At 54.0% G+C, this 26,740-nt stretch overlaps 1 protein-coding gene across 1 annotated transcript; it reads right to left on the reverse strand.

The window, feature by feature from the left end:
• Positions 1 to 2,928: 2,928 nt before the first annotated feature.
• Positions 2,929 to 25,415, reverse strand: IP6K3 (inositol hexakisphosphate kinase 3). Its single transcript, XM_004267721.3, has 6 exons — positions 25,189 to 25,415; positions 15,569 to 15,934; positions 9,426 to 9,636; positions 8,164 to 8,339; positions 6,977 to 7,152; positions 2,929 to 4,324 (listed from the first exon to the last, which is right to left on the reverse strand). Exons 2-6 carry the CDS (start codon positions 15,753 to 15,755, stop codon positions 3,905 to 3,907), a joined length of 1,170 nt encoding a protein of 389 aa, XP_004267769.1. The 5' UTR covers positions 15,756 to 15,934; positions 25,189 to 25,415; the 3' UTR covers positions 2,929 to 3,904.
• Between the last annotated feature and the right edge of the window lie 1,325 nt (positions 25,416 to 26,740).

The following is a 26,740-nucleotide window of genomic DNA, read 5'->3' on the forward strand; positions in this document are numbered from 1 at the left end:
TGAGGACACAGCCTGGGGGAGGATCTGAGTCAGAACCCCCAGTTCTGGTGCTAACAGTCCCCTGCTAACCCCACACGCCCCCCACTTGCTCTTTATGTCTCTGTTTCTCCCCCCATAAGTCAGGTATCAATTTGACGTGAAGTTTATGGAGAAAGGTTACAGTAGAGACACGCTAGGTTCTCATCAAGCCCATTTCCTCATCCTGTGCACACAATTAAAGTAATCTCAGCCCCCCGACTCCATCTGGGTAGGGCCACAGGATGGGATGTGAGGTCTGCCTTCTCCATGCTGTCTAAATTTCAGGACTGTGGTTGAAGATGGTGGTGTCACAGGATGGAAGGATCCTGGATCCCTGGATGGCTGTGTGGAGCAGAGACTCTCTGCCAACCCAAGTGGATCGAAATGTGAAGCCACTGATATTTGGAGATTGTCTGCAAATAGTTATCCTCCTCTGACTACTACCTGTGTGTTTCTCAGTTCAAAAAAGAAGAGAGCTCCCCAGTCTGGGGAAGAAAGGCTCTTGCAGTGTTCCAGGTGAGAGCTAGCAGAGAGGTAGAAGGTTCAGAGACCTTTCTTTTTTTTTTTTTTTTTTGCGGTACGCGGGCCTCTCACTGGCCATGGCTCATGGGCCCAGCCGTTCCACGGCATGTGGGATCCTCCCGGACGGGGGCACTAACCCATGTCCCCTGCATCGGCAGGCAGACTCCCAACCACTGCGCCACCAGGGAAGCCCCCAGAGGCCCTTTCTAACTCTCACATTCTGGGGTTTCTCCATTTCCATCTTAATCTCCCTCGGTGCCCCGTACATCATCCTTCTGTGGTCAACACAGGCCACTCGCTGTGCCCTGAGCAGAATGCTTGATTCCCCGTTCCTGTAGTTGTTGATCCTTTTCCTGGAACACCCGCCCTTCTTGATCACCTTTCAGACCTGCCTCCCTTTCAAGGCTCAGCTTCACCTCTGTGATCACCCCATGTGCAGGGAGTCCTCACTGCCTCTGCTCTCCTGTGTAGCACTCTGCACTGCTAAGCAAACGGGCCCCATCCCCTGTTGAAGCACCCGTGATATTTTCACATGAGGGTCTTTACTCTCTTGTTAAGTCATAAGGTTCTTAAGGATAACATCACAATCCTCACACTTCCTGGTTTCCTATAAGGCCCTGGCACCGTGCGTCAGGCACCAGGCACTCGGAAAATATCTGTTGGGTGGATGAATGGAAGGAAGGAAGGACAGATGAATGAAATCGCGAACAAATGAATGAGATACTTGGCCAGATTTCCAAGGGTCTCCACCATCTGGGCTCACTCCATCTTTTTGCTCACTTCTACTCCCAGCCACAAAACCCCCACCCTGACTGCGCTGGTCTGTCGCCAGACTCACGAGCCTGCTGGATTTTTCCCTCCTTCCATTCCCCTCCCCTCACCAACGCCCCAGCCCCTTCCCACTCCTGTCACCTTTCATGGCCCAGATGAAGTCTCACCTCCTCCAAGTTTCCATGATGACTCAGCTCTCCGCAAACCTGTTCAACTTTATTACAGGATTGATCATCTGTACCATGTGGATTAATCCGCTGTATCCTTGGGTATGTACTGTGTGGTTTGTGGTCAGTTCATTTGTGTTTTTCTTGCCTCCTCAACTAGAATCTAAGCTCCCAAGAGCTGGGTCATCCGTAGCACTTAGCAAAGAGATCAGCAGGGAACAGCTGAGCAGGACAGGGCTGTGCTCACCGATTGCTGGATACCTGGGGCTCCCTCACCCTTTGGCCATTTTTCAGTAAACTCAGACTGGAAAGCAAACACATACACTCCCATCACTTTCTCTTCTCTCTGAATCTTTCTGTTCTTCTCCCTCTACCCAGATTTGCAATACTTGGGTGGACTCATTCAGCCAAGTTGCTGAATCTACAAAGCCTCACACAAGCTTCCAGACCACAGTTGCCCCTCTGAGTCCAGGAGTCTAGGAAGAACAGTCTAAAACGGTAGCCAACTTTGTCCCTTGCAGCAAACTGCACTATTGTTGGTGATATCTTCAGGAGGAGGAGAGAATCATTTGGGCTGAACCTCAGAAGATTTGCAGAGGAGGAAAAAGGCTGCCCGTGAAGGGCACCGTGGGGTAAAGGGGTAGCGGGTCATCACATGGGCAGGAAGATGCAGCCAGCCACGGAGAGCAGTGGCCGCATGGCTAGCCACATGGGTGGCCAGTCCGAAAAGACTTAGATTCCAGCTGACATTCCCCTCAGCCTCAGGCAGCTCCCACAGCACAAAAGGCAGAGAATGGGGACAGAAATCAGAAGCTCAGCCAGGGAGCTTTGGACTTGGTTGATGTGGTACCAGGTTCTCAAGCGAGGAAGTGACCCAGAAAAAGCAGTATGTCGGGCTCCCTTTCATCATGAGCAAATCTTTTGTTTTCGGCTGACTTCCTTTTGCCACTCAGCGCGCTTTGACTCAATTCTCCACCGTGGACGCAGGGCATGCAAATCACTCACATCTTTACCTCGGCCAAACATGAGTAGGCAAGTTACCTTGCTTGGAAATCCATATAATGTAAACTAAAATTAAACAAAAGTTTTTATTGTGCAGGCACTCTTTCCTTCTATTGGTGTGGTTTTTTTTTTTTTTTTTTTTCTGGTGCGGATTTTTGAAAGTTGATGATAATTAGCTATGAGAATACAAAAATGGTTTCATTTTGCACTGTATAAGGTTCATGTGAAAGGACCACTTATTTCTCAGGTATGGTGCCCGCCTTGTGATACACGCAGATATTTTATTAGCCACCATTTCTCACCCAGGTTCCCTGAAGGATTACAAGGAAATCGGTGAAGTGTTCTTGCTGTGTATACTTTAATCACCCATAAATTGGAATTACCATACAGTATGATGATCAGAATCAACAAACAGAAAGGGTAATAATGCACACCAAATAATCACTGGTGACCTCAGCAATTTTATTAACACATTTATTTCCCTAATTGGGTAATGTATCTCAGGCTTGACTCCAGGCCATTATAATAGGTTTCCACGCTGCAGAAGAAGGAATTAATTAGAACAAGTATTTACACTTGTCTACCCGTCTCATAAACATTACCTGATTTCTTGGGTCCTCCAGGCTCCTCTCTTCTGACTCCCCCACCCCACCCCCTAAATAAATAAATAGAACTGGAGAGTAGAAGTTCACATCTTCCTTATGTGTTCACCCCCACCGGAAGCTGCATTTCATGGTCAGAATCTGACAAAATCATCACTTCCCATAGGACCCGCCTCTCCACGGGCCAAAATGGGGAAGCTGGGGTCTTGGTTTGCCAGCACTGTGTCTGGGATTGTCCTTGTCCATTCAGAACCTGGGGACAAAGCTGGTGAGATGGTCAGATCTGTCCCAGTTCACCCTGCCCCACCAACAGTGCCTCTGAGGAAGGTAAGAGACATTCGTTAGCTCTGTCTGCCCTGGGAGCCAGCAGCCCATGTGAGCAGAAAAACGATAACTAGGGAACTCATTCTTCCAGGCTTCCTCAAGTAAGGTTTTTTTTTTTCTTTTTTTTTTGCCTTACAGCTTGTGAGACTGCAGCATGACAAAAAGAAAGCATCTTTAAATGCAAATACTCCAGAATCTCACTGTAATGCTGGCCTGTAACTCCTCTGCACCCCACCCTTTACTCCAGAAAGGCACCATTTCATCCTGCTGTGCAGCCTACGACGACTGGCATGAGTGCAAGATGCCAGGCTACGTGAATCACCTCCAGAGCTGGTTTCCTTAGCAGCTGTTAGTATAGCCTGCCATGTATAGAGATGGCTTTTGAGTGTAGGTATAATTATTACAGACACATCTCAGGGGTGTGTAGACTACCCTAGCTACCAACAGGCCCCTTTGGAGAGCTATCCTCCAGAAAAATCTGGATGGACCCAACAAGTCTCATTCTCCTTCTTGAATATCCTGCAAGATCTGGATGAGGTTTTCCAGGCCAAAGATATAGCCTGGATCTGGTCCATCGTAGGTGGTGTGTTCATTCCAGGAGCCTTTGTATGTTGTGTGAGCAAAGTCGATCATCCGGATGTCAACTTTGACGACATTGCTGCCGTGGGGCGTCTGCAGAGTCTCCTGCCCATCATAGATGATGAGGAGAGAGCTGGAGTAGAACCGGTATGAACTCTGGCTCCTAATGACTGAGAGGAGGGCCCGGAGCTGGCGCTGGATGGGCTCTAGCAGCTCCATCCGGAGCCGGGTCCCATCGTGTAGGAACTGATAAAGCGCTTGCCTGAAGCCCTCCACTGAGAGTTTTCTTCCGTAGTACTTGTCTTTGAAGAGAAAGTGCTTCTTATCGGTTTGATAAACCTTACATTAAAAAGAAGATAGAAAATGTGAAGAATTGCAAACTTAAAAAAAAAAAATCACATCTGCTACAGTGGCAGCATCACAAACTACCTAATATATAAACAGATTTCTAGAGATGCAGGGCAAGAATGGCTGCAATGACTGGCAAGATGATCTTTCATCAAGCACCAGTGTAACTTTTACATTTTAAAATGCTTTCTGTGCAAGCCTTTAATAGGAATCCAAGGTCTAAAGATCCTTCATCCTATGAAGGTGACCCTCCGCCCACCAGGAAAAGGTTTGGATCTCCTTTCTTGTGAATTTCCAATGTCAACCTCCAAACCATGATTTAAACCCTGGCTTCTGGCCCTCTTTAAATATTAGCAAACCCAAGCGAGAAAGCTTTAGTGGGAATCTGAAATCACAGCCAATGGCCTTGGAAAGCCAAGTAGATTAAAATTTCCCCCAACAAAGTTTATGAAGTCCTTTCTCTGCAGATTCTAAGAAAACCGTAATGGCTCTGGGGGTAGAGTGGGGTGAATTGTTTGGAGATGAAAAGACAGGCTAGATCAGGTGTGGATGGAGTTTTCAGGCAGCCAGTGAGGTTGAGGGGAGCCTGGATGGAGCAGGGAAGGTTTGCAGCAGCTCTGCGGGGTTGGTGGCTCCTCTCTTTAGCATCAGCCCTTCTCCCCTCCCCTGTCACGTCTTGGCCACCGGAAGGGAGCAGATGGAGGAGAGATGCCGAGGGGGGAGACAGTGGCAGCCGCTCCCATTTCATTCAGATGACAGAGGCGGGCAGAGGCTGAACGGAGGTCAGTGGCTGGCATGGCCAGAGGGTGAGTTGGCACACCTCTGCCTGGCACACCTGGGAAGGGCTGCCCGTACCTGACCAAGACAGTTTCTCAGGTCTTCCCTGCCTTCAGATTACATGATATGTTTACAGAAAACAGGAATTGAAAAAAAAAAAATCAGAAAGATACCATCACTTGGTGTTGCCTTTGGAGGGCTGGAGATCAGCTGTTACAATTAGCCTTCCTAAGCACAAGACAGGCATCTCTTTGTAAATAAATCAGATCAATTTCAGAAGGTTTGAGGTCCAGAGAGAGATTCCATGTACTCCACAAATTGTCACACTCCATTCTCTTGAGGACTGTATTCCAAGCCTTCCTAGGGACATCTGTGCCACACATTTATAGACTCAACTTCCAGCTTCAAGGGGTGGCAGTTTCAATTAAGGAAAGCTATAACGATTACCATCAAATCCGTGTCTGGTTTTGCTTTAGTAGATAGACTCTAAGAGTGAGCCACTGGAGGAAGTTTATTTCCTCCTGTTTTCCTGCAGCCTTGGCTATAAGCCACATCAGAACAGCAAAAATGAAGTGTGGAGTCGGGGCAATAAAAAATTAACCATTCCTTTGCTGGGCTTTGCAGGTTACGACCTTCCCACTTCGTTAACGAGAAGAGGTAGCAAGAAGCAGCAGAAAAAGCAGAGAAAGAACAGGAGATGGCCAATAAGGATTCAAAGAGCAGATTGCCTGCCAGCATCTGAGAAGGAGAGGGTTCAGCTTCATGGTTCAAGAGAACGAGGAACCAACGGAGCACGCAGAGAAGCTTTTTCTCAGTTCTCTCCCAGACCTGCCCGCACACTGTCATCAAAGGTCTGCTCTCAACATGGGCAGGACCAACGTGGTCACATGGAAAGTTCCAACTGCCAGAGATCCTGAGATGAGTTTAAAAATGGTGGTTTTTTAAATTTTATTGACGTACAGTTGATTTACAATGTTGTGTTAATTTCTTCTGTACAGCAAAGGGGTTCAGTTATATACATTCTTTTCCATTATTGTTTATCACAGGATATTGAATATAGTTCCCTGTGCTATACAGTAGGACCTTGTTGTTTATCCATCCTATGTATAATAGTTTGCATCTGCTCATCCCAAACTCCAAATATATCCCTCCCCCCACACTTGGCATCCACAGTGTGTTCTCTATGTGAGTCTGTTTCTGTTTCATAGAAGTTCATTTGTGTCATCTTTTAGATTCCACATATAAGTGATATCATATGGTATTTGTCTTTCTCTGTCTGACTTACTTCACTTAGTATGATCATCTCTAGGTCCATCCGTGTTGCTGCAAACGGCATTATTATGGCTGAGTAGTATTCCACTGTATATATATATATACCACATCTTCTTTATCCACTCATCTGTCGATGGACATTTAGGTTCTTTCCATGTCTTGGCTATTGTGAAAAGTGCTGCTACGCACATAGGGTGTGCATGTATCTTTTTGAATTACAGTTTTGTCCAGATATATGCCCAGGAGTGGGATTGCTGGATCATATAGCAATTCTAATTTTTTTTTTCACATGGCAATTCTATTTTCAGTTTTTTGAGGAACCTCCACACTGTTTTCCATAGTGTCTGCACCAATTTACATTCCCCCAAAATGGTGGGGTTTTGATATCACTATCCTGAAAGGCACTCTTTAAAAAACCCAGTGTGTCCTAGACCAGGATACACGTTTTCTTGGTGAAAGAGGTGCTTGGCCGCCGTCTCTGTTGCTCCCACAAAATGAAGGGTCCTGCGGGGGGCAGCAGCATCTGGATGGGAGACATCCTTGCCCTTAGCGGACATGCCAGGATGCCCAGCCCCGCAGACGTCCCCCACCTACCTGCATGCCGCAGATGCGCAAGCCCAGGCAGGCCGAGGTGCTCCGTGCACACTTCCTCATGTGGCGGGCCTTCTTCTCCTCCGACGCATCGTCCCCGTGCTGCCGGGTCCCCATCTTCAGGTCTAAGATGCAGGGATGCTTGTACTGTGACACGACATTTTCCAGCAGCAGGAACCCTGGTCATGCTACTTTAAGGAAGGCTTCTGAGGACATAAAGGCCACTGCCCCACAGGAGGCGGTTAGCAGGCCTCTGAAGCTGGCTGGAGGTTCCCTTCTCTGAGCCCCATCCCTTCACTCCCATTTCTTTCATTACAGACCAGCCTGTCAGTCGCTGTGAAGAATTCAAGGTATTAACTTTGCAGGCTGCTTTCATAAGTCCATTTATTTAGGGGGAGTTGATGAGGATGTGAGCTTTTTTTCCTTTTCCTTTTTGCTCTGAGGTTGTAATTTAAATTCAGGAGTGAAATCCCTGGCAGGCCATGCCCAATTTACATGTTATGGCAGAAAATCATAAGGCTAAAACCTCGAGTCACTGAATGGGCCAATACCTTTTGGGGAGAAGTGGGTTGATATTAGCTTCAGAGATGAGTTGCAGGAATATTAATTTCAGCGGAGTAGTTATCCTGCAAAAGCTTCTTAGGGATGAGGGCTGCAGATGTGTCTTAGTAAATACAGAGAAACCAGCCACCGGTGTGCGGGAAGGAGCCCAGAGGTGACAAAAGGGGGGCATTTCAAGCCTGAATTTGCTCACTGAGTTTGTGGGAGGTGTAAAAGGGAGGATGGGTGCAGGGACCCACCCTCCCTTTGAACCCGCACCCCTACCCCCACCCAGCGTGGCAGTCATCTTTCCTATCTGCCCACAGAGACCCCAGCCCTGTCCATCCCCACTGCCCAGGTGGCAGAGACACAGCCAGTGGCCCAAACAGGGTTACTCTGTTCAGCTTTTCCCGCAGTCCTCCTTCCCCAGCCTCTGGCTTTTCTTTTGGAGAGATCTGCTTTCTCCCAGGTCCCAGGTGGGAGGGCTTGTGCCTCCCACTCTCTCTCACATCAGGCTGTCTCTCCCTACCCACACCTCCCTTGGCCCTGCCCCGAAACGTCTGTCTATCACTCCCTTCACCGCCCCGCGCCCCTGACAGCACCGTGCGCAGTGGTGGCTGGGCGGGCGGGCGGGTCATGGGCAAGGATACGGTGCCTCTTGTTCTCAGGGTACTCAGCGCACAGGCGGCTCAGGTGGGCCTGGTGGCAGTGCAGGCCCCACGGGTTAAAGCTTCTCCTCTCTGTCTGGTTCCCGTTCACATCCTCCACCAGGGAGGGGACTTGGGCCTTGAGGTGGAGCTCGGACATCAGGAGTGCTGTGGCTGGGCTGCGGGCGAGGGGAGCACACGACAGTCAGGGCCCCTGTGACTGGCTGGGCTCTCCTGGCTGAACCCTGATGTGGACTCTCCCTGGCTACTCTCAGGATGCCTGCAGGACCTTGGAGTGCCCTGCCGGCCCTGCTCAGGCCCCGGGGCACCAGATCAGGCCATGCTGCAGGCCTCGCAGGGGTCTATAAAGTCCGGAATAACTCACTGGAGCATGTCACCTCCTCAGGGTGCTGAGGCGGTTTAAATTCACTTGTAAATGATCTGGGTCATTACCTCCCTTTGGAGGCAACACAGTATAGAGGTGGCGACCCTGCCTGGAATCTGAAGGCTGGAGGTTAGGCTGTTACTGTGGCTTCAGATGCCATGGGGGGAAGAATCATAGGTCCTTGGTCCACCCTCTCCTGCCCTCTGCATCTCGGCTTCCCCGTCTGTAACATGGAGATAATATGCACCGCTTCCTGACGCCAAGCCAGGAGGCTTAATTAGATCCTTGGGGAAGGGAGGTACTTTCATTGTATTAGCTCCCTTTTGTTTCCCATAAGAGTTTAAAAAATCCCCAGGGATCCTTTTCATCTGAGAAAGGTCAGCTAATCTGAGAACTCTCCAAGGACCTTGGGCATCCTGAGCCCCACGGAGCACTGCAGTTGACCTCTCTCCTCTCCAGTCTTGACCACTACAGAAGATGATTTTAGAGAGGCATTAGCCCCACTTTTCCTTTATGTCAACTCTTCTGGGGTTTCTGCTCTGCACATTTTCCCCCTCCAGAGACACCTCATGGTCTCAGTGAAACAGGTATTTAATGAAACAAATATACACATGTCTGCTCTGTATAGGACTCGGTGTGTGCATCCACTTCCGAGATGAAATGCATTGAAATCCTCCCTCTAGAAGGGGCACCAAAGAAAATGCATTCCTTTTTTTTTTGGTCACGTGGCTTATTCTAGACAGAGACTTCATCTGAATTTCTCTTTTGCTCGGCTCTGGCCCTAAGGGGGAGCCATCGGCCTGGGCACAGGTGGGAGCAGTGCTGGTGCCTGCTAGGGACGTGCTGCCCGGGTTCTGTCATCCTGCCAAGTGGCCCTCACCTCTCCTTGAGTGAGTGTGCCAGCTGGGTGTGCTGCCACTGGGGGAGGGGGAGGGCACCGCCGCTGCTGGTGGTCTGCTGGAGGGTCTGCCATATGGCCACGGCCGCTGACTCCGTGGAGACCTGGAAGGGCCCCCGGATCTCCTTCAGTGGGTTGGCAACCAGGCTGAGATGGCCTCGGCTGTCTTTCCGGAGGTCCACGGTGATGGTGCCTGCAGAAGGGGAGGGATGGAGAAACCAGATGACATTTACGGAGTGGATGCAGTGTGATGTCCTTCTGAACTATAGTTTAATGGCAGTGGTCAACTGCGCCCCTTCCCCAGCTCGTCTCTCAAGGAAGAGCTACGGGGACTGGCCTCAACCCAATCCTGTTCCAGAATGAGCCCAGAGCTGCGGAGCCTGCGGAAATGGCCTCGTGTGGATGCTGGTACAGCTTCTGCTTCGTTACCTCTCCCTGCCCCTTCATGCTTGAAACAAAGCAGCTGCGTACATTTTGTCCTCACATCTCCACTCCTCTGTGTGCAAGCACACCACCCAGGCACCCCGCAGCACCCCACCGGGGCCCAACCTGGGGGCATCCGAGCTGGTCCTCTGCAAAGAGGGCCCCCGCCTCTGAGTGGCAGTGAGGGAAGCCGGGGCCTCCTCTCATTCCTGCCCCTTGTCCTCTGCCTCCTTCGACACCCTGGCTCTCCCCTCTGTTAACCTGTATCTGAGCAGCTTCTTCCAGGAAACCTTCCTCTAACAGCCTCCTGGTGCTCGGGTTGCCCTTTCTTTCATCCTCCCCCCATCCCTGGCTTTCACACTGACGTTCGCCATTGCCTTCGGTTAGACGCACAGCACGTGAAGATTATGGACAGAATGTGGTTCTTTGATAGAAAACAGAAGGCGTGTGAGATTTCTCCAATGATACCTCCTAACCACCGGTGTTTGTAATCCAGGCATGACGTCCTACTCCAGTCGCTGGCTGTGATAGCGAAGGATGTGAGGACACCCACTGAACCCATGCGCTAGCCGAGCTTCTCCTTTAGGACATTGACCAGGTCAGGTCATTGGCTCTGGCCTGTACGTTAATGGCTCTCTGGTGTTCTTTGGACTTCTCGCTCTGGTGGCAGGGTCCAGCCCTCCCTCTGTGGGTGCCCAGCCTCGCCAGAGTTCTGGTGAAGGTGGAAGATACTCATGGTCGTGGCCCGGGAGACGGCCACACGAATGTTTTTGAGAGAACCGGCTCTCTACAGAGTCCTTTGCTCCCTGTTCTTCCTGCAGCTGATGCCGTGAGGACCCTCTCTTTGCTCCTTCTTCTACCAACCCATTCACCATCCATCTTGTGCCTGGGGGCTGACTCTGGCATGCAGCAATGGCTCTTTTTTTTTTTTTTTTCGGTACGCGGGCCTCTCACTGTTGTGGCCTCTCCCGTTGTGGAGCACAGGCTCCGGACGCGCAGGCTCAGCGGCCATGGCTCACGGGTCCAGCCGCTCCACGGCATGTGGGATCTTCCCGGACCGGGGCACGAACCCGTGTCCCCTGCATCGGCAGGCGGACTCTCACCCACTGCGCCACCAGGGAAGCCTGCACCAATGGCTCTTTTGCCTGACAGTTGGGCCAATGAGGGACACTGGCTGGAGATGGGGGGAGGGGAGGAGAAAGGTTGGGGCTTTATCCCACTTGTTCCCTCCCTGCTGCGGCGTGGCTCTGCCGTGGCTGTGTTTCTCTGCAGCCTCCCTCTTGCTCAACTCCACCACGCCCTCACCTTGGCCCTTCAGGCCTGGGGTTGGTTACAGTCTTCCAGTCGTGCCGCTCCCTGGTTGCCTCACCATCCCCAGTTGTTTCCCCCTTTTCTTTTTGGCAGCCCTGCATGGCATGTGGGATCTTAGTTCCCCAACCAGAGACCGAACCCATGCCCCCTGCAGTGGAAGCATGGAGTCCTAATTCCTGGACTGCCAGGGAAGTCTCCCCAGTTGTTCCCTTAATCCTGTGTGCAATTCTGTGAATAGTCCCTTGACAAATTCTCCTTATTTAACTCCCTTGGCATGTACTGCTCATTTTCCGCTGGGACCCTGACAGATGGGAGGGTTGTCTGTGGTCACATCCTCCCAGGTGTTGCTTTCCTCCCCCGGCCACTTGGTCACCTTCTCAGCGTTTAAGTGGTCATTTCTGCTGAACCAGCTGCCAAGGCAGCTGATTTCCCCTCGTGCGGCCCTGCCCGGCCCTCCTGGGCTGCTCAGAGCAGACACTCATTTTCAGGGCTGCTCTATAATTCAGTGAGGCACGCTCCAGGCCCATCTGTGCCTAGCTCAGTGGTCTCCCTGGGCCAGGCCTGTCATCTCAGGTTCCCAGTGCCCTAATTCTGCAGCCTGAGCGTGACCTTCGGTTCCTTCCAGTTCCTTAAAAAACTCTGCTCTTCCTTAGCTCATCCCAGGCCCCAGTGTCCCGTGAAGCAATCATGACAGAGGATTCTGTAGTTTACCTGGACAGTAGCCTGCATCCCTAGACCGAGCCCACGAGGGCTGTCCTGCTCATGAGAGCAGGGGGCTGATGGCAGGTCAGGGACACAAGTACGGTGGTAATAACCACTGCTTGGTCTTTTACACCTACTGTGTGCCAGCATTATGTGCATTTTGTTGGTCACTAAGCCTGCAAGGCACTTGACTGTGGTCACTGAGGCTCAGAGAGATTGATAACTCACCCGAGGTCACACAGCTGGTAAGGGATGGAGGCCACGCCAGCCGTGAATGTGGGAGACGCAACAGGCTGTCGCACTGAGCCTGGGACTTAATCGGGAGACTCCTGTGTCATCACGCTATGTTTACCCGTGTGTGGACGAGGCACACTCCTGCTGCGTCCCCAGTCACATTTGTTCTGGTCATTCTGTTCCACAGGAGCGAACGGAGAGGCTACGATGCCACCACCTCGTGAGAGTGCCGAGGGCCGGAAGCGCCAAGAAGCCCAAGGATACGGTGTTACATTTCCAGCCTAGACTTCTTGGCGGGAGGGTCACTGTGCTTGTTCCAGGGAGGAGGACTGGCCTGGGAACCACCCCCAGGCCCCAGAGCCTACCCTCCAGGTGTGAGAAGAGGGGGAGCTGGCTGGTCTCTGTGCTTGCCTTGGGTGTCCATGGGGACTTGGCGGCCCACGGGCTCCCAACACTCTGCTGCCCCTGCCTGGCCAGGAGAGTGGGGGACCCCGGCCCTGTCTGCCTGCTCACCAGTCCCCCCAAGCACCTCCGCTGTGACCATGTCAGCTGGGCAGACAGGAGTGCTCGCTGCCTTGGCTGACGTGCCCAGAGCATCTCAGCAATTTCGATTTGGCCGAGCAGCTTCCATGAATATTCCGTCATGTACTTATTTTTAAGCTCATGAGAACATTTATTTGCCGCCGTCTGTAATATGAATCTGGCTCATCCACTACCAACTTGACCTAGGAGTATGTCCTCACTCACCCAAAGCCGATGGGCAGACTAGGAGGCAGACGGACACAGCCTCAAGACGCTGTCGTGCCCAAGGAACCCAGCAAAAGGTCCAAGATGAGCTCCTGGCACAGGGAAGCTGCCCTTGGGAATGACGTGCCTGCCCAGCAGTCCGCTGCCGTCACCGTGCAGGGAGTGAGAAGGAAGAGGGTGGGCTCTGGGGCGTGCGGCGGCCACGTCAGGAACAGCCTCTCTTTCTGGGTTGTTCCCACCAGCAAGAAAAGGGAGACCCCTGTGGCAGCCTTGTGGGTGTTCGGGTTCCCCTGACCTGAGGTCACTAGCTGAGTGACCCTGGGCAAGTCACATCCCCTCCCGCGTTGGGCTGGGTGACCCCAGAGCACTGGCATCTGAGGAGTTGTCTCTTCAGTGATAGTCGCTGGTGGAGCCGGCCTGGGGGGCTGAGAGCCCACACTTGGGAGCCATACTTGAATTCTGGCTCTGCCTCACTAGCTGTGTGGCCTGAGGCAAGTTGGGTAACCTCTCTGTGCCTCAGTTTGCTAACCTGTGAAATGGGGATGATAGAAACACCTTCCTCAGAGGACTGTTGTCAGGATTAAACGAGTCAGTCATGGAAACTGCTTCCAGTGTGTCTGGCACTGAGTGAACACTAAGGTTTGGCCGATATTACTTTTCTTTTCTGGTGAAACAAGATGTCCGCACAGCCTGAGGTTCTTCGGGGGACCCTTTCCCATCCCAAACCTGACTTCAGCTCCCTGGCCCTGGCGTCTGAGGGCTTGAGGCTCCCAGTTCTGGGCCTTTCTCATGTCTCCTCAGACGTGCGCTTCCTTGGGTGGCGCCTGGATGCCGGCCGTGCTCGGGCAGGCGAGGGAGTCAGCGTTTCTGCATCATCGAAACCTCCTGTTTGGGTGTCACGCCAGCCCATGGGCTCTGCCTCACCCTCACCCTCAGCCAGGCTGCGTGGTCTCACCTGCGAGACGTCCTGTGGTTCCCTGACCCGGCCCCTCCCGACTTGTTTGCAAACATCATCTCCTGAATGAAGCCCCAGGCAAAGACTGATGCGTGAAGTGATGCCTCAGATTAATGTATCAAGTTAGCAGGGCCCCAAGGCGGTGGTACCAGGATGGGCCCAACCTGAGAGGGAAGCAGGGCAGAGGAGGGGTCTGGAGAGTCGACAGTGCCCAAGACTCCCCAGAGTGGTGCGGTCCTAACCCCCCCGCGCCCCCCCGCCCCCCGCCAAATGGAGGATGGCTTGTGCAGACAGGGAACGGGGAGGGCACCGGGATGTGGTCCTGGAAACCCACTGGCCTCTCTCACTTCCCCGCGCTGCCTGGGGCTGCCCTGGCAGCCTGTCTCAGCTCCAGAGCTGTGTCAAACCAGCGTGAAATGCTGCGGGCAGGAGGCCACCCCACCCGAGATCCTGCCGCCCCTTTGCTGGCTTGAGTTCAGTTGTGAAGGGCCAGATGTTAGCTCCAGTGGGTGCTCAGACAAGATGGGCAGTGATCCACAGCTGATGGGCAACACCGGCCTGCGGCCCCAGAGGGCCCCCGGGGAGGCCTGCAAAGGCTGTACACCAGCCATCTGCCCCTGTCTCTCATTTGTCTTATCTCAGACTCTCAGAGGTGCTGGCAGCCCATGACTGAAGCAATGCCCAGGGCTCAAGGCTTTGGGCCCCTCTCAGTGGGTCTGTATCTGGAGCAGGCTGAATACGGATTCCTAGGCCCTGACCCTAGGGATTCTGATTCAGAGGTCTTGAATGGGGCCTGGGAGCCTGCATTTAAACACACACACACACACACACACACACACACACCAGCAATTCTGGTAAAGTTGGCTGATCCCACTTTGAGAAACACCGATGAAGACAGGCCCTATCCTTCCCAGTTATCCACATCACTGAAATGCAGGTAAGTTTTTAACTGACTTATTAGAGGTCTAAAATCCTCTAAAGGAGGTCTTTTCTCTGAGTATGTATCCCTTTGTGGGCCCGCGGCTGGCAGAGTCCTGCCCTGAGCCCTGTGAACCGCTTTTACCGAAGGCTGGATGTGAACAAAACAGCCTGCTCCGCGGATGCTGGCGGCCCACAGAGTGCCCCTGTCTGGAGGTCAGCACACAGCAGCCCTCCCCCCCGACCCCAGCCTTCTCTCCCCAGAACCTACTCTGTGCTCAGATCCGGAACACACACTGCTCCGTGCACCGTTTCCCCAGCTACACTGCGGAAATGCCCTGGCTTTGCCCTTGGATGAGGGTGGGAATTCTGGTTTCCCAAACACACTGTGAACCAGCCCCTCCATAACCTGTCTCAGACCCGAGGCTCCTGCCATGCACCTGGGTCACCTGAGGGAGGTGAAGGAGGTCTCCACCTGTCCTGTGTTTACCAACCACAGTCACAGGACCCAGCCATGGCACTCCCAAAGCACAGACCGGGATGCCCCATCGGGGCGGGGTGGGGCTGGGCAATCACTTTATCCCATTCTCAGTTCCTCGAAGCCTGATGGCTTGAGCTAATTTGTAGGACGCCAAATGGCATAACACTCCAGGCCTGGAGGCTCGAAGAGTTTAGAGAAACTGGGGCTGTGAAGGCCAGCTGGGCTGTGGAGAGGGGCAGGTCTCCATGGCAACACTTCAACACACTGTGCTGGAGGAGGTGGCAGGTGTGTGCGCCCGCCCCGTGCTGGCCCCATGCGGGGATACTGAGCACAGGGGACTTCCCAGACACTCACCTTTGTACTGCGGAGTGAAGCGCTTCATGGCCAGTGGCAGGGACTCGTAGAACCTCTGCTCCTGGGAGATGAGGGGCTTACACACCGTGTACTCATCATACTTCAGTACGCTCAGGTGACCTCCAACCTGGTGCAGGAAGGGCTCCAGTGGCACGCCAGGGGTGTCCATGCTGTCCTGCACCACCATGCTTCAGCGTGGGAAGGGGACAACTCGCAAATCCACAAGAGGAGGGAGGGCCTGAGGTCGAGGTAGCAGCTCCCGGACAGAAGGCGGGGCTGTCAGCAGTCCTCAACTTTCTCCTTCTTGGCCTTTGTCGCTGTCATAGCACAGGTGTCTTCCTGGCTGAGGGCTCTTGGTGGGGTTCCCTGGAAAGCAGAGGAGGAGGGGAAAAGATGTGAGGGAGGTGGTGTGCTGGTGGGGGCAGCACTTGAAGTCGCCAGCCACGACCCCCAGGTAGTTAAACAAGACTAAATAGGCATCGATTTCTTCTGGAATAATCTGTTACAAGCAACTGGTAACAGTTACCGCCTCTGGGGAGCAGGGCTGAGATGGAGACTTTTCACTAAATACCATTTTATGCCTTTTGAATTTTAATATTAAAACGTTCAAAAAACAATACCTAAAACTGTAAGCTTTCAGAGTGCAGTGAGTGTGTCTGAACTTCTCATGTCCCGTTGCCTGCCTTTCTTTGGGAACTTTGATCCCAACCCAACGAGAAGAGAGCAGAGTCCCTGCTGGTGGGGACTTACCATCCTGCAGGGGCTGGAGGGGTATAGGAATGCTTCATTTTGATATTGCATATACATCTGCTGTGCACCATCATGACTCCACAACATTATTGCTGTGTGACCTGGGGAAGTTACTAAACCTCTCTGGGCCTCAGTTTCCCCATCCATAGAACAGGATAATTATGATACCCATCTCGTGGACTTAGGGTTCAGAACTAAGATATAAGCCCATGGCTTCCCTGGTGGCGCAGTGGTTGAGAGTCCGCCTGCCGATGCAGGGGACACGAGTTCGTGCCCCAGGCCAGGAAGATCCCACATGCCGCGGAGCGGCTGGAGCCGTGAGCCATGGCCGCTGAGCCTGCGCATCCGGAGCCTGTGCTCCGCAGCAGGAGAGGCCACAACAGTGAGAGGCCCGCGTACCGCAAAAAAAAAAAAAAAGGGAAATAAGATATAAGCCCATGAAAAGGTTAGCCCAGTGCCCGGAGCTAAGTGCTCAATAAATGTGATTTACCATGATTATTTCTAGCATTATTGCCATGGTGGTCATATTTTCCTATCGGCCCTGGGAGGGCCGGCTTTATCACTGCCTGCTTGCAAATGAGGAAAGCAAGGCCTTCAATGGCTTGCTGGGGCCCACCTCAGGCCAGGAGCACAGGCAGAAGTTAAGCGGGGGCTCCTCGTCTGGTCCCCCACTACGTGTGCATCCTTTACCCTCCCTAAGAGCGGGCCTGCCGGACCTCAGGCAAATGCTGGAACTCTGGGCTGGAAACATGGCCCCTAAAGACATCCTGACTTTGTCTCAGGAGAGTGCCAAGGAGACACTGCAAGGGGAGGCTCTTGTGGTCGTATTCAGCTTGTTCGAGAGGACATTCCCGCAGCGGTGCCTGTCACCACGGAGTTATTAATACCCTCTCCTCTGCTGGACTCCCGGCCGGCCAAGGATGCAACTAGGCTAGGCAGTGCTGGGCATGATTAACCCTCTGTTGACCTTCATTCCAGACCATGGGCATGGCTGGCTGGCTCCACACACAGCAGTACCTGTCAATTGCTTCAGGACTCCAGCTCAGAGAAGCTCCCACCAGCCACCTGGATCTCCAGCACCAGGCGGAGTTGAAAGCCTCAGCCTGGCCCGACACTCCCCTCCACGGCGCCGCTCCCGAATTGACTACTATTTGGCAGGCCATAGAGCTCCCCTTTAGGAAGGGAAAGGGGGTGGCTTCTGCCTGGTGTGTGCATGTGCTTTGCCGGGTGCGTGGCTGAAGCATGACTGGGGAGGCTGTGGGTGCTGGGGCGAGGCCTTGGGGCGAGGAGGACTGGGGCCTGATGGCGAGGGGCTCCCCCCAGCCCTGCTCTGAGTCCACCCAGAGGTGAGCCCTGCTTGGGATCTGCCCCCAGGAGCTGAGGAAAGAAGTTGGGGGGCATCTAGATGCGAGGAAAATCGGGAATCAGCCCTAGGATGAGTTGATACCTTCAGTCTGGTTATCAGACAAGACATCACAGTTCCTTGGCAAACCCAATCCTCCTTGTAAACTTGGCCGAAGCAGGAGGAGGAAGGAAGAGAAAAACCAGGGCAGCCCGACACCTCTGCTCTGGCCGGGCTCACTTGTGTGTCGGCCTTTGCCAGCTCACCTGTCCCCGGGGAAGGGGGGAAGAGGCGCTTCTGGTAAGCAGAGGGACAGCCATGTTGTAAAGTTCATTTATAGCCACTCCTGGAAGGAGCCGAGGCCCCATGCACCACGCTGTCTCCCCAGCGCCTGGCGCTAACCAGGCCTGGCCTCACCCTTGCAAGCCCAGCTCTGGCGGCGTCCAGGTGGAGTCCCAGTCCGGCCCTCGTGCTGCTGTGCTGGGCGGCCCACCACCCTTCTTTCCCCACAACCCCTGTCCCCCCGAGGAGCTCTAAGGACACGGATGTCACCTACCAGTGGTGGCATGGGGAGAAAATAACAATAAATGGTAACAAACACACAGCCAGGCAGTGTTCCAGGAGTTTTACATAGATGAACCCATGGAAGCCTCACAACCGCCCTACGAGGTTATTAGTTATCGGCCTCATTTTACAGGTGGGGAAAATGAGGCACAAAGAAGTTAAGTAACTTGCGTGTGTGTGCCCAGCTATTAGCGGGAGAACAGGGATTTGAACCCAGGCACACTAGCTCAGAGCACCCTTCCCTGCCGTGATGCAGAGGGGTTGGGGTCTGCTGTTTCTCTACTTTGAGAGTCAGGAAACTGAGCCCCAAGGAGGCTGGGGCTTGGCCAAAGTCACCCGCAAGTCACTGGCTGTGCTGGGACAGGGACTCAGGTTTTCTTGTCCTCAGGCCTGAGTTCTCCTACCCTGATGCCCCCTGGCCTGCCCTCCTGCTACCTGATGACAGTGAGTGCACGTCCTAGTGGTGGCTGGGATCCACACTGCTGCAGAAACCATCGTGAGGGGTCAGGTGAGGCCCCCCGGAGCTGGGCCTTGGTATTGACCGGCTTGGGGCTTTCTGTCTGGGGGGGTGTCATTCTAGTGCCTCTGCCTCCCATCCCTGCCACCCCCAGGGTCTGGTGTTCTCAGGAGCCCTGGCCAAACCTTCTCAGGGAGCCAGGATCAGCCAGAAGGCCCCAGGCCTCTGAGACGGCTCACACACAGCAACGTAAACTCTCCTGCCCCACACTTGGTGTGGGTTGGCAGTGGTGGGGTGTCTGCTGGGTAACCAGTTTGTACTTTTAAAAAAGCTGGGGGCTTCCCTGGTGGTGCAGTGGTTGAGAGTCCGCCTGCCGATGCAGGGGACGCGGGTTCGTGCCCCGGTCCGGGAAGATCCCACATGCCGCGGAGCGGCTGGGCCCGTGAGCCGTGGCCGCTGAGCCTGCGCGTCCGGAGCCTGTGCTCCGCAACGGGAGAGGCCACAACAGTGAGAGGCCCGCATACTGAAAAAAAAAAAAAAAGCTGGACTTGAATCTGGGGAAAGTGAGGCCCTTCCACTCAAGGGTCATCTTAGGGTCTAGCTTAGGGGATATCTGAAGGTCCTCTAGCTCCTGAGCTGTGTGGTCTGAGGTTCTGAGGCAGGTTGTGGGAAGGGGCGGAAGGAGGACGGATGGGCAGTGGCTTCAGCCCTCGGGGTACCTGCCTGAGGCAGGCAGGTGGGTTTTGCTGCTGCTCGGAGAAGCACTCTGCGGCTTCCCCTTGGCACTGATGCTGACCTTGGATTCCCAAGGAAGCTGAGGTTTCCTGTCTGTTGCTGTGGGATTGAGCTAGAGAAGTCCTCCGTTCATCCCATCCTTCCTGCCAAGTCCCGAATGAAATGACTCTGGGCCTCACCCCAGGAGACTCAAGGGCTAATTTCTCTGATGGGGCCCGGCCATCAAGCTGGTCGTTAAATAAGGCCCTGGACCGTCTGTGTCAGTGCAGCCCTGCAGGGCCTGAGTGACAGCCAGCCTGCGCTGGGTTGCAAGACACTCCCTGGTTTGAAAGGAGGGTCACGGACAGCAGGGCCTGCAGTGGTATTTGGCTCCCAGAGTGGGGACGGGTGACAGTACCAGTGACGTCAGGCACAGTGACAGATGTCACCCATCAAGCTGAGGTGAATGAAGGCACAGTCTTGACGAAGGCTCGTCACCACCAGTCGGCACATTTTAGCTCCTCTTCCTGAGATCCTTTCTGTATATACAACCTCTCCCCACAGGCTAAACCAGAGTTCATTAAAAATTACGGAAGATACACCTCTTTTAGAACTCGCCTCTCCCATTTTAGGGAAGGTGGCAGGTGAAACCACAAATCAAACTTGTAAGGGTTCAGCTTGGACTAAATGAGTCATGATCTCTATCTTATCAGAGGCTGTCAGCTCCTTATATCTGGAAACTAGTTGGTTGACTGTGGTTATTGTCAAGACCGTTCACAAATATTCTGTTTTTTCCTACGGGAACGTGGTATGATTTCACTTCCTTTTGAAGGTACGTTGGCCAAAGTGTGATTTGCTTTGGCCGACATCGCATGGAGGGGAGTGACATATGCCACTTCTGGTGGGAGCTTTTAGAGAAAGCAGTGTCCTAAATTCTCCTTCCCTGGCCAAGGTAATTTTGGAAGCACAGTCACTTCCTGAGTGACTATGCATGACAGAGAAAAAAATCTGGGCTATATTAGGCACTGAGGTTTGGGGGTATTTTGTTATGCAGCTCAACCTAGTCCATCCTGACTAATTCACCAACTCACAGCCAGATACCCTGGATGGAGCAACCTCAGGCACTCCAATATTTCATTGCACAAATATATCCTCTACGATCATAGTTACTCCTATGAAACATCAACTATGGACCACTGGCCTTACAATGCCCATCTCTGTTTCTCAGGAGAATAATTTTCAGATGGAGACAAGTAGAAGAGCTTTCCTGGGGTCCAGAGCCAGTGAGCACTGGTGCTGGGATTCAGCCACAGTGCGTCTGTCTCATTCTAAAGCCGATGCCTGTTCTGCCCCCAACATGCGGTCTCCCTTGTAAGGGAGGGGCAGGCGCTCTGGCTCCTTCTGGGAGTCCTGAGCCCTAAGTGGGGGCCAGGGTCCTGTCTGAGGCCCTCTCTACGCTGTGTGTCTCAGCTGTGCCCATCAGGAACGGGAGACTTGTCCTTGACTGGGCGGCGGGAGCGCCACCCTCGGGGGGTCGTGTGGCTTCACGTGCCATGGGTGGAGGGCTCCCATCCGTGGGTCTCTTGAGCCCTGACCGAAAGCCACGTCACCACCGCCAGCATTAACTGCAGACTAGAAAAGCAATACCCACGGAGCTCGATCATTTCTCAAATGTATCTAAATGCTTTGGTGTTTACCAAAATACAAATTCATTTAAAGGCGTTATTGAGTTCCTAGTAGTTTTTTTTTTATCATCATCTGTTTTCTCAATCAACAGATACTAAAAGTCTAATGAGTATTGCAGGGGGACTCATAGGGAACAAATTATGTTGAAAAATGAGTCCTAGTTGAAAAGGTTAGAAGAGATACTGCTGTCGGCCAAGACAGGGGTGGAGTGAGGGGTCCAGGAAGGGGTCTGATATGGGAGAGGTGGAGGCTCAGCCTGGGGGAACTTGAGGAAGGCCTGTTTGGGGGCGTGTGTGTGCAGGGAGCAACAGGGAAAGGCAAGGACAGGCAGGGAGACGGGACTAGAGGGAGGGTTGAGTGGGGAGGCCGAGGTGAATGCTGCTGGGGGTCTGGGCACGGAGTGGGTGCAGAGGAGGTCGGGCCACGTGGACCGGAGGTGCCTGTCTGGCCCCCTCATCAGTCTAGGCAGGAGGGGGGTTGCCTGAGATCGCCAAGGTGTGGAAGCCTTCGGGACCGCATCCCAGTACATCCGAGGGGGAGGGGTGCGTTCTGGGGAGGAGATAATTGAGAAACGGCTTGCAGCAAAAGAAGACTGCAAAATAAAATGTGTTGGGCTGCAGACTCAGAAGCAGCATGGTTTATGGCCTGCCCTCTCGCCTCTGAAGCTCTAAGGTACGTTTTGCAGGTAGCTCAGAGCCAGAGGTTTGGTACAAGTACCATTCAGTGTATCTGTGATGCCGAAGGGAGCATTTTTTTAATCTATTAGAGACGAGAGGACCAGAAAACCATTTAAAACTGCCGAGGTCGTAATGGGCAGGAGAATTTTGGAGTTTCTCATAGGGCAGAGGGTTGTGTATCATCTGGGGCCATCAGGGCCTGGAAGGCACAAGGTTATTTTCTGGGGTGGGGGGGAATCAAGTTTTAAAATCCATCCTATGAATGACTCAAGGGCTGTGGGGTGGAGAGCCCCTCCATCTGTGCGGTCCCAGCCTGGTAGGATCAATACTGAACGCTGGGGGAATTCACACATCACCTTCTCAGCCATGGCTGAAAGATGAGGCTTTGGAGAGCATCTGTTTCCTGGGGAAGGCTTGATTTCCAGAATCACAGAGCAATACTTCATATTCCTGACTTATTTCCAAGCTGATGTTATCCTTTGAGGGAAGGTTTTATTCCCCCTCTCCTTTTCTCTTAACATTTAAAATCTTCCAATGTTCCTCCAGCTTGAGGACCAAATGCGATTTTAATACAGCGATTATTAGTTTAGAAGCCCTTCAGCTCCTGACAAATGCCCTTAGCCGCAGCAGTGATGTTCTGAGCTTGCTGTCAGGGCGGGAGACGCACGGTGTAAAAATGACTCAAAAGCCGAGCGCCCTGGAAGGGCTGCTCCGGGGGAGGGCTTCTCCCTTCCCAACTCCGACAGAGCCAGACCTCATGACAGCACCTTGGGACCTTGGGCCCCCCCTGGCCGTGGCTGGGGACAACTCCAACAGCCCCTCCCGGGCAGGCTTGGCTCCTGGGGACCTCTCCACCTGGAAGCTGTGCCCAGGGTCTTGGATACTGCTAAACACCCAGACCTGCACATTTCCCAGCCTCTGATATCCTTCCCCACACCTTTCTCTAAGTCACATGACCAGCCACCTGCCTTACGAGCCAGAGAGACGGTCTTGCCAGTCGTTAGTATGGCATCTTTAGGACTCTAAGAAAAAACAGCTTTTTAAGGTCAAAACACAATAGTGGGGTGGAGAAGCGTGTGTGTGTGTGTGTGTGTGTGTGTGTGTGTGTCTGTCTGTCTGTCTGTCTGGGAGTGTGTGGTCACCAGAGGCCACGGGGCTGAGCTGGCCAAGTCTGAAGGGTGAGCCTTTGCCCAGCAGAGGGCAGCAGCAGACGGGCCAGAACCTCCCAGAGAGGTGGCCCTTGGGCCAGCGATCAGGGCCCGCTTTCCCCAGCTGCCCTGGGTTTGCCAGGCCTGTCTTCAGAGAGCCTGCACGGTGGCTGAAGTGCCCCTGCCTTTCCCAGATGGCTGTTTTTAAAGAGCTTAGAAGTTACCATCAAGGTGGACGTCCCCCCACGATCCCGTCTCTTCCTGTCACCTGCCTGCTTTTTCTAAAGGTTGTCTGGCAGGGGCCGGGGAGCTTCCTGACATGGGTGAGGCACACTGTGAGGAGTGGGGTGCCTGTTTCGATTCACAGGGGAGGGACCCCAAAACCGTAGACAGGGGCTTGCGGAGGAGGTGGGGCGAGGGTGATGGAGGGTCCATCTGAGCAGAGCGGAAGTGGTCTTCAGCACCTACAACCCACCAGCTCCTCCCCTGGGGGTGGGTGGACCCCACACTCCTTTCGTTGGCCATATGGGCCAGCTTCCCCCTCCCCCAGGTCCCTGAACAAGCCGATGCTTGACGCTCACAAACTTGATTGCTGTTCCCTTGGCGGCCGCTGATGAACAAGACAGCAGCCACATGGGAAGGATTTCCTTAGGGACCCTGCTCAGAGCAGGAGGAAGCAGGGGCAGGCTGCCGGCCATGGGTGGGCTCAGCCTGGCCTGCCGCCCCCAGGATGCCCTGGGACGGAGCGCTGGGACGGCCCCAGGGACCACAGCCCCTTTGCAGAAGAGGAGTTTCTCAGATCCCTGATAAGGAGCCGGCTTTGTGGGAGCACTACGGGGCAAGGGTGCAGGAAAACTGCACAGTGGGGGCAGGAGACGCGGTTCTGCCTAGACTCCCCATCCCTTCCTCTCCGGGACTCAGTTTCACTCTCTGTAGTGAGAGCTGCTGACCCAGCCCTCTTCTTACCCTCCCGTGGGACAGCTGGCCTTTCAATTCAGCAAGTCATTGTGGTGGAGGGAGAATGGGGGAGCGGAGAGTGGAGGTTGGCAGAGATGCTACCAGATTGAAAGAGGCTCAGAAGACACACCGACCTGACGCCCCCTGATTGGATCCTGGTCCAAAGCATTAAAAACTATTTAGGGGGCAATTGGGGAAATTGGAATGTGGTCTGGATGTGGCCGTCTTTGGAGAGCCAATCATCTTGTCAGTGGGGTAAGACACTGGGGTTATGTAAGGACCCGTACTGAGGTCTTTGAGGGGAATGCGGTGATGTCCATAGATTACTTCAAAATACTTTAGCTTTAGAGAATACAGTGAAGCAAATATGGCAAAACTCAAACAACTGTGAAAATCCAGACTGAGATTATGCAAATTTCATTGTGTCATTCCCTCTTTTTTCCTGTAGGCTTAAAGTCTTTCATAGTAAAAAGGCTAAAAAATAAACCAGTAGCTTTTAAAAACTGTAGAAGCCCAGGTCTTGCCCTGTGCGATCTGAATCCCTGGGGAGGGGCACACCATGGATGTTTTCAAGGCCCCCAGAGAGTCTGAGGACTCTCTGGCAGCCTCAAGTTCAAGTCTGTTTTACTGGAGGGGGGGTAGAAGAGCCCATGGGGAGGGTGACCCTAAAGACTCTGCCACTGCCCAGGGCACTGGGGGCCCCTAGTGGTGACACATCTCTGATGGCCTTCGTCCACACTCTCCCTCCACTGGGGGCGCCCGCACCCAGGCCCCAGGCGCTGCCTGCAGGTGCTGACATCATCTAGCCCTATGGCCCCTCTCAGGCGGAAGGGTAGGGCTGCTGGGACAAGACATGCCGTTCCCAGTGCTCATGCTGCCCAGTTCTCCTGGGACAGCTGCCTCTGTGAAGGGTTAAACCCAGAGTGGCGTGGAAAGGATGGCTGCAACCTCTGCACCTGACCCCACAGCTTCCCCTATAGTCCCGGCTCGCCTTGGCCCTCCCACCTTCATTCAGGAGTGAAAGTTCCAGACTCCAGAACATCCTAGGAAGCGGAGAGACGGGGGAAGAGCATATGACAGAATTTCTGTGTTGCTGAACTGTGTCAGCATCACCCCCCCCCCCGCCCCAAAGTACAGACACACACAGACACACCGGCACCTCCACAGAGCGGAGCCCTAGTCATGGGGTCCTGGACAGAGATGAGGCCCATCCCCTCGGTCCCCATGGTTTGAACAGGTCCTGTGGCCGTGAGACCCTCTCTCCCCTCGCTCAGGCGCCATCAGGGCCCTCCCTGCCCATCCCTATCCCCCGCGGCAGAACTCACCAGAGCCTCACTAGTGGCAGGACTGTGGGAATGTGTGGAAGAGGGGGTCCGGTGGAAAGTAATCTTCTCTTTCAGTGCCTGCTGTCTGTGGTGTTGGGCAAAGGCCCTTCCCAGGGTCCCAGCGTGGAGAAGTCACCGTCCACTATAGCACTGGTAGAGAGGTCTGCCCAGACTCAGGTCTGCCCAGAGGGCTGGGCTGCAGAGGCCTGGGGAGGAGAGGTCACCTGACCCTCGGGAAGGGCCTGCAGGGGCTGGCTGGCATGGCCAACTGTCAGCTGGTGTTGGGTGGCTCTGGGGCAGGGCCAGAGAGTGGGAGGGTGTGGGGCGGAAGAGGAGGAAGAGGAGGAGGTATTCTGCCCGCTGTCTGGATGGATGTCAGGCCCTGTGCACTGAGAGCCAATTGCCCCAGGCCCCTGGTTAGTTTTTGATTCCCTGTCCAGGGGGTAAGGCTGGGGTAGGGGTCATGTTCTCCCTTGCCCTGTCTCCCTGCCCCCACCCCACTCCCTACAACCTCACTGCCAGTTTGTCCCAAGCAGTGGCTGCCAGAGAGAAGGAAAGTCTCGCAGCAAGACGTTCAATCAACAATCAGCTTGAGGGCAATCAAGCATTTTTTTGAGACCCTTGTGGGTGCTCGATACTCTGCTAGGCTGACCCAGGAACCTGCCAGAACAGTGCCTGTTGTTGGGAGATTACAGTCAGGGCCTTCAGCAAGTCAAAGGGCACTTCCAGGGTAAGTGTTTGGTGGGAGGACAGTGGGCTTAGGGGGGCCCCTCACCAGCCTGGGGGAAGCAGGGAAGGCATCCTGGAAGAAGTGACCTGTGCAGACCTGAAGGAGAAGGAGGGTCGTCCAGGTTTGGTTCAGGGGAGGGTGGTGAGAAGAGCACATGCAAAGGCCCAGAGGCAGCCGGGGTGGAGGTGGGGGGTGGGGAGGTGGAGGCACTCAGGGTGGCTGGAGCAGGCAGGGAGTGGGGCGTGATGACACATGAGGCTAGGGGGTGGGAGGGGGTGGGGAGGCGGGCCTCACAGTTCTCTGTCTTCAGCTTCTCGGGAGGCCCTCAAGGGCTTTATGCCGGGGGTTGGGGGGAGGGTCGGGGCCCCGGTGTGTGCTTAGAGGGCTTGCTCTGCTTTGAGGAGAGCAGACTGGGGAGGAGTGGATCACAGGTGGGCAGGCAGGTGATGAGGCCCCAGGTGCTGTCCTCCAGGTGAGTCCCAGCCTGGTGCGGAGAGTGGGCAGTGGGGTGGAGGGGAGCGGGCAGGTCCCTGAGGTGTTGAGAAGGCAGGCTTGACAAGGTCTGGTGACGAGTGAGAGATGGGGCGGGGTGGGGGCAAAGGGCAGAGACTCAGCAAGGGACAAGCTTCAGGTCTCAGTGACTCTGGGCCAAGTATAAGGAAGGTCTGCGTCCGCCCTTCAGGTGACTCCAGCTACCCCACACCTCTGGCCGCCGTTCTTCTGGGCTCTGTGCAGCCCACTTGCCCTGACCCCAGCCTGTCCCTTCGGGGCTTCTCCATGTGTGGGTGCTCGGTTTTCAGAGGCTCTGCAGCAGCCTTGGGG

This window comes from Orcinus orca, chromosome 10 (genome assembly GCF_937001465.1).
Source record: "Orcinus orca chromosome 10, mOrcOrc1.1, whole genome shotgun sequence".
Lineage (NCBI taxonomy): Eukaryota > Metazoa > Chordata > Mammalia > Artiodactyla > Delphinidae > Orcinus > Orcinus orca.